The sequence below is a fragment of the Haliotis cracherodii genome, unplaced genomic scaffold (assembly GCF_022045235.1).
Source record: "Haliotis cracherodii isolate W230 unplaced genomic scaffold, xgHalCrac1.p SCAF_45, whole genome shotgun sequence".
NCBI lineage: Eukaryota > Metazoa > Mollusca > Gastropoda > Lepetellida > Haliotidae > Haliotis > Haliotis cracherodii.
This window is the reverse complement of record NW_027266303.1, coordinates 453,072-459,673: the sequence shown is the minus strand read 5'-3', so window position 1 is coordinate 459,673 and position 6,602 is coordinate 453,072. Positions and strand designations below refer to the sequence as shown.

Genomic DNA, 6,602 nt, shown 5'->3' with positions numbered 1-6,602 from the left:
ACGTGGAACAATCAGAGGTGATTAATGTCGATCTGTCGTCTGTGATATCTTGTCCTGCTGCCCGTGCTTCCTGCCCAGGTACAGGTATGTCATCCCGACGTGTCACTCGTCCTCGAGGAGAAACCAAGGTCACTGCTGAAGTCTGAAACACAAGGCAGAGGAAACGGGTGCCAAATCGCTGACAGATTCCCCATAAATCAAACATTTCCAATTTCGCAACGCTCCCCCAAATGTATCGTGGTGAGCAGACGACATGTCCTACCTGGTCAGACGATATAAAGCGTGCAGCAGACGACACTGACAGCGTCACTCGGTAGGTGGCGCTGTGATCAATGGCGGAGCTATTGTACACGGTTGTCAAAAACACACCTCCGGACACTCTGACCATAAGACAGAAGCGGAGGGCAAGCATGGGCAGTTATCGGGGAAGAATTAACAATATGACCCCTTACAATCGTCAAGCAGCTTTTGGTCGTAGAGAACTCTCACGACTGATTGAGGCACAAAGTTATTACTCTTCTCGGCTGGGTATTTCAAGATGGCTGCCGCCAGTTTGCCCCGTGGGTGTCGCAACTGTTACAACATTATGATTTAAAAGATCGTCGCTCAAGGGGTGAAGAGTGATTCAGATACAATAACGCCGAGTATTAATCACAGTGGCAAACACACGTCACATGCCTTTGCTTAGTATATCGTAAAGAGAGGTGGAAATGGCATCGAGGGATTACAGAGCGGCCCTGTTTAACTCCACATGTTGCTGGGCCCCCTATCGGACTCGCACTTCCATCTCCATGGGAACCACTCTTTACATGGCTTTAATCTTGTGTTGATTTTGTAATCATCATAAATATTGTCTAATGCTGCTATTGATTTGAGTTAATGTTCCAAGTATTGTTCTGCTCGACAGCTGACGCATGTTAAATCGAGGTTAAATTGTTTGCACAGTTCCAGAAATCTTTTTGTTTTATTTGTGGGTGTTGTGTTAAACTATATCTGTTCAAAACGGTAGGGAATGTAACCCTCTGAACTGTTCTGTGATCCATCCTTGGTACATTCTTCCGAAAAGAACCACCCGCCATAGCCTGACCCACCGCCCCTCCTTCCAAGAACCACCCCCTCCCTACAGCCTCACACCCCGTCCCCGCCCCTTCCAAGTCCTCTCAGCCCGACCTCACCCCTTCTGTGACTTCAAACCCGGCCCCACCCCTCCCATGACCAAGCCCTTTCAAGACCTCACACCCCGCCCCCGCCCCTTCCAAGTCCTCCCAGCCCGACCTCACCCTTTCTGTGACTTCAAACCCGGCCCCACCCCTCCCATGACCAAGCCCTTTCAAGACCTCACACCCCGCCCCCGCCCCTTCCAAGTCCTCTCAGCCCGACCTCACCCCTTCTGTGACTTCAAACCCGGCCCCACCCCTCCCATGACCAAGCCCTTTCAAGACCTCACACCCCGCCCCCACCCTTCCAAGTCCTCACAGTCCGACCCAGCCCCTCCCATGACCAAGCCCTTTCAAGACCTCACACGCCGCCCCCACCCTTCCAACTCCTCCCAGCCCGACCTCACCCCTCCCATCACCAAGCCCTTTCAACCCTTCTCCCCAAAGCCCCACCCCTTCCACGACTTCGCACCACGGCAAATATAATCGTAGAATTGGCCTATTTGACGTAGAAATAAAAGTGGCTAAGTCATTATTTTGATAAAAATGGGAAAATAAAAATAGGTCACGACACTGTCTAAATCTGCTTATTGTTTTCACAATGTCGCATAAGAGTTTCAAAATTTCACAACTTACGTCGTGGGGTAATTTGACATGTTTGTAAACTTTATGGCTTTGAATTCAAAAGGTAGGCCGTTGTATGGGGGTGTTAAATTCATACTTGTCAACATTTCTTGTGTTCAAATTTGTATTATTCTTTTGGTTTATGTCGTGGATCGCGTCGATTTATGCATTTTTAATAAAATCCTAAACTCGCTTCCATGTAAAACCAATTTTATTAACTCGTGAATAGTTCTGGTATATGACTGGCTTTCGCTAGTTATTCTATATTTACGAAACTCGTGTAAGAATAAATGCAGTACCCTCGATCTCTGACACTCGTTTAATAAAATTCGTATGACAAACATGCTCGTATAATAAACTGTTTATATATCATACATTTGGAAACAATATAGAGTTATACATTTGGTGCTCTAATCTCCGAACCCTGACGTCATATCAGTTGCGCGTCACATTAGACGTTTTGACGTCAGTGGGGTCAGTTTTGGTGCCGAGTTGGTTGTTGGTTGGTTGGTTGTTTAACGCCGCACTCAGCAATATTCCAGCTATATGACGGCGGTCTGTAAATAATCGAGTCTGGACCAGACAATCCAGTGATTGATATCATGAGCATCGATCTACGCAACTGGGATCGATGACCTGCATCAACCAAGTCAGTGAGCCTGACCACCCGATCCCGTTAGTCGCCTTTTACGACAAGCATAGTCACTTTTTACGGCAAGCATGGGTTGCTGATGACCTATTCTACCCCGGAATCTTCACGGGTATATTTCCTTGAGAAATAGGGTAGTACAGCGAGTTACTGTGGAAAGGTTCAATCGATTCTACGCACGTAACCAAAACACACATCGCATTTGTCACGACGTCTAATACTAGTTGGGGCGGTCGGGTAGCCTAGCGTTCGCTCGTCACGCCGAAAACCCGGCTTCTATTCCCCACATGGGTACAATGTGTGAAGCCCATTTCTGGTGTCCCCCACCGTGATATTGCTGGAATATTGCTAAAAGCGGCGTAAAACAATACTCACTCACTCAAATTCTTGTTACTCTCCAATACATCATGGAAATGGACTACTGAAAAATGTTGTCTTTTATAACGTAAAAAATAGACTTTAGCTGCTCGACATCAAATTTCTATATCAACGACACATTGTGATTGAGATATCCATATATCGAATGTAGCGCATCTCGGAATATCATATTGATAAACATGTTTTATAAGCTGGCAAAACTAACATTAATATCGGAAGAAGAATTTGATAAATGATAGGCGATATTTACAATCAGGAGTTAATGTGATTAAACTGCTATTAATTGATCTAGAATGATATCGTATGTGGATTTGTGATACTCAAAGGTTTGATACTGTGTCAAGACGTCGTTGGTGACTGCGATAAAAAATGCGAACAGTGCGAACTCTACTTTCGTGACTTGTATGTTTAATTTGTTATCTCGCCTTTGTGGTAAAATCAGGATATGCTAGCTACTATCACATGTCTGGTTTAAGTGTGCAGATATGAAAGGCCGTGTAAATAGTTTGGCTTTGGGCAAGGCGAACACATGTTGATAGCCGGCTAAGTGTATAGCGAGGTCACGTTACCAGGATCATTAGACGTCGCTTGAAACGACAACACAGGGGGTGAAAAGTGGGGGCTATATTTCCGGGGACAGGGAGACAAATTACAAACAACGCCATTAGCCATTTCACCACTGTGCAGGGTGTTTTAGGATGCTGGCATCTCGAGTCGGGGGAGCAGTTGTTGCTCTTGTCTCGCCTGACTTCACAATAGCAACATCGTCCACACAAACAATAGAAATGATTGCTCCCTACGTGTCTCAGCAGGGGAGACAACTGGAGCAATTTAAACGCTATTTGAGGGAGGGTAACTTAGACAAGGACTTTCAACACAGGGGAGATTTCGGTAATCAAAACCTTGCAGCCATTGCTCCCCCATGCAGAGTTACTATTGTCGGACTAGGTGAACATAGTCTTCTTTCCCTTGTGACAATAATCACGGTTGCTAGCTGGTTAAGTGAGTGCTTCCCGTTCTCTATGGCCGCCTTCATTTATCATATTACACCAGGTTGGTAGTGACACCGCGCTCATTTCCTCTGTGACAGACATGGCTGTCAATGTGTTTGTTCCGAGGTAGCTTGTTGTGTATCGTCAATGCCCCTTTGGTTGTTCCGAGGTACAGCCGATGTATCTTGGGTTGTTCCGAAGTAGGGACGATGTCACTTGGGATGTTCCGAGGTAGCTTCTTGTGTATCGTCGATGCCCCTTCGGTTGTTCCGAGGTACAGCCGATGTATCTTGGGTTGTTTCGAGGTAGAGACAATGTATCTGTGGTTGTTCCGAGGTAGAGACGATGTATCTTGGGTTGTTCCAAGGTAGAGACGATGTATCTGTGGTTGTTCCGAGGTAGAGAAGATATCTTTGGTTGTTCCGAGGTACAGCCGATGTATCTTGGGTTGTTCCGAAGTAGGGACGATGTCACTTGGGATGTTCCGAGGTAGCTTCTTGTGTATCGTCGATGCCCCTTCGGTTGTTCCGAGGTACAGCCGATGTATCTTGCGTTGTTCCGAGGTAGAGACGATGTATCTTGGGTTGTTCCGAGGTAGAGACGATGTATCTGTGGTTGTTCCGAGGTAGAGAAGATGTATCTTGGGTTGTTCCGAGGTACAGCCGATGTATCTTGGGTTGTTCCGAGGTAGAGACGATGTATCTTGGGTTGTTCCGAGGTAGAGACGATGTATCTTGGGCTGTTCCGAGGTAGGGACGATGTCTCTTGGAATTTGATCGAAAAAATATATTTGTCCCTGAAAATTCTTGAAAACTATGCTTTGGACCTTTATAAAATAGCCTACCACAGAACTTACATTGAAGATGATGTTTAATATAAAATCTTAATACAAAATATTTTCTTCGAGGGATACCCGTTGGTCCTAGGGGTCACTTGACTCTCATGAATGTGTATCACGTGACGTAACACAAGCTGTCAAAGTCGCGAACCTTATGTAACTGTTCCAACTGGTTATAAACCCGTGAAGATTCCGGGGTAGAACAGGTCTTCAGCAACCCATGCTTGCCGTAAAAGGTGACTATGCTTGTCGTAAAAGGCGACTAACGGGATCGGGTGGTCAGGCTCGCTGACTTGGTTGATACATGTCATCGATCCCAATTGCGTGGATCGATGCTCATGATATCAATCACTGGATTGCCTGGTCCAGGCTAGATTATTTACAGACCGCCGTCATATAGCTGAAATATTGCAGAGTGCGGCGTTAAACAACAAACCAACCAACCAACTGTTTATGTTTGCTTTCATCGTCTAATCATCTTCCGCCGATCAGAAAAAGTAACTTCAAAAGACCCAACTCATTTTCTGTCGCTATGAACATAAATAATTAATATATAATGGGTATCCTATAGACTGCACAGCACAACGAGGTATGACAAACCACTATTCCTGATCATTCTTCCCACTGCCGCTCTTTTCCCTACCTACCAGTATGAGGAAAACAATATTTGAAATTGGATTTATATTTTTTTTCCGACTAAATGTTTGGACCAAAAATCCAAAACAAAACATTCTTCATCGGGACACAGCGAAAGAATAAAGAGTCACCACACCATTGCTGCCTGATGTGTTATGTGGGTAGCGGAAGACGCCGAGTGGACCCGAGTGGCCCTTCGGTTTGTGCCAAGGTAGGTAGCCCAGTGGTTAAAGCGTTCGCTCATCACACTGAAGACCCGGGTTCGATTCCCGACATGGGTACAATGTGTGAAGCCCATTTCTGGTGTCCCCCGCCGTGATATTGCTGGAATATTGCTAAAAGCGGCGTAAAACCATACTCACTCACTCACATGGGTACAATGTGTGAAGCCCATTTCTGGTGTCACCGTCGTAATATTGCTTAAAGCGGCGTAAAACCCACTAACTCCAAGGTGGTGATGTGTATGGCAAAAGGGGGGGGGGGGGGGGGGGGGGGGGGTGGTAGGGTTAGCCGAGGTCTAGTGTGAGTCTCAGCTCTGAGATCGCTTTGTTGAACGGGTTGAATGTATTCAGTCTACCTGGTGGCGCGGGAAATACATTTTGCTCATACTATCGACCACTTGTTTGTCTAAAGTGAATATGAAGACAAAGAACATCGATTGTCATACAATACCGGTCTTCCTTGAGGTGAGCTGTGTGGGAAAGTTGTCCATTAAGTCATCATTTTCCCGAATAGACGCCCTTCAGCAAGCATATGGTATTAGATGCCCTTTCTCTCAAGAAAGTAAAATATGGTTTTGACATTTTTGCAGCAATTTCACGCTGCGAACGCATGTTGAGATTCGAACTCTTATCTTCTGTTCCACGGGCAAACTCATTTGTTCTAACCCGCATTTCAAAGACGATCGTGACCGCACTTGGTGTAAAGCGTCGCGGTAAACGAAAATAAATGTACTTTTCCTTAAAAACAACAACCCAAAAAAATTGAAAGGTCAATGGGCCCCACGCGGTCATTATAATGTACAGCCAATCACTGTCTCTTTCAATCTGCGTGACAATCGACACCTATCCAGATGGCTTATAAAAGTGAGATTGACAACAATGAATTCTCCCCACAGCAAGTCGTGTTGCAGCATCCGCGGGCAAGTGTTCCAGCGAGGGTAGCTGCAACCCCGGCGTGTCAGCCACGTGGCAGAACATTACGTGCTGCAGATTCAATACACTCCTGATTAAAACTCGACGGGAGCAATCGGAGTCTCGACCCCCTCATCCATCATCGCACCTCCACCTACGCCGGACAGACCACGCCCATTCTGAGGGCGCGCACTT

At 46.1% G+C, this 6,602-nt stretch overlaps 1 protein-coding gene across 1 annotated transcript; it reads left to right on the top strand.

The window, feature by feature from the left end:
- Window positions 1-230: 230 nt before the first annotated feature.
- Window positions 231-1,643, top strand: LOC139441818 (uncharacterized). Its single transcript, XM_071222575.1, has 2 exons — window positions 231-313; window positions 1,067-1,643. Exons 1-2 carry the CDS (start codon window positions 231-233, stop codon window positions 1,641-1,643), a joined length of 660 nt encoding a protein of 219 aa, XP_071078676.1.
- Window positions 1,644-6,602: the final 4,959 nt, after the last annotated feature.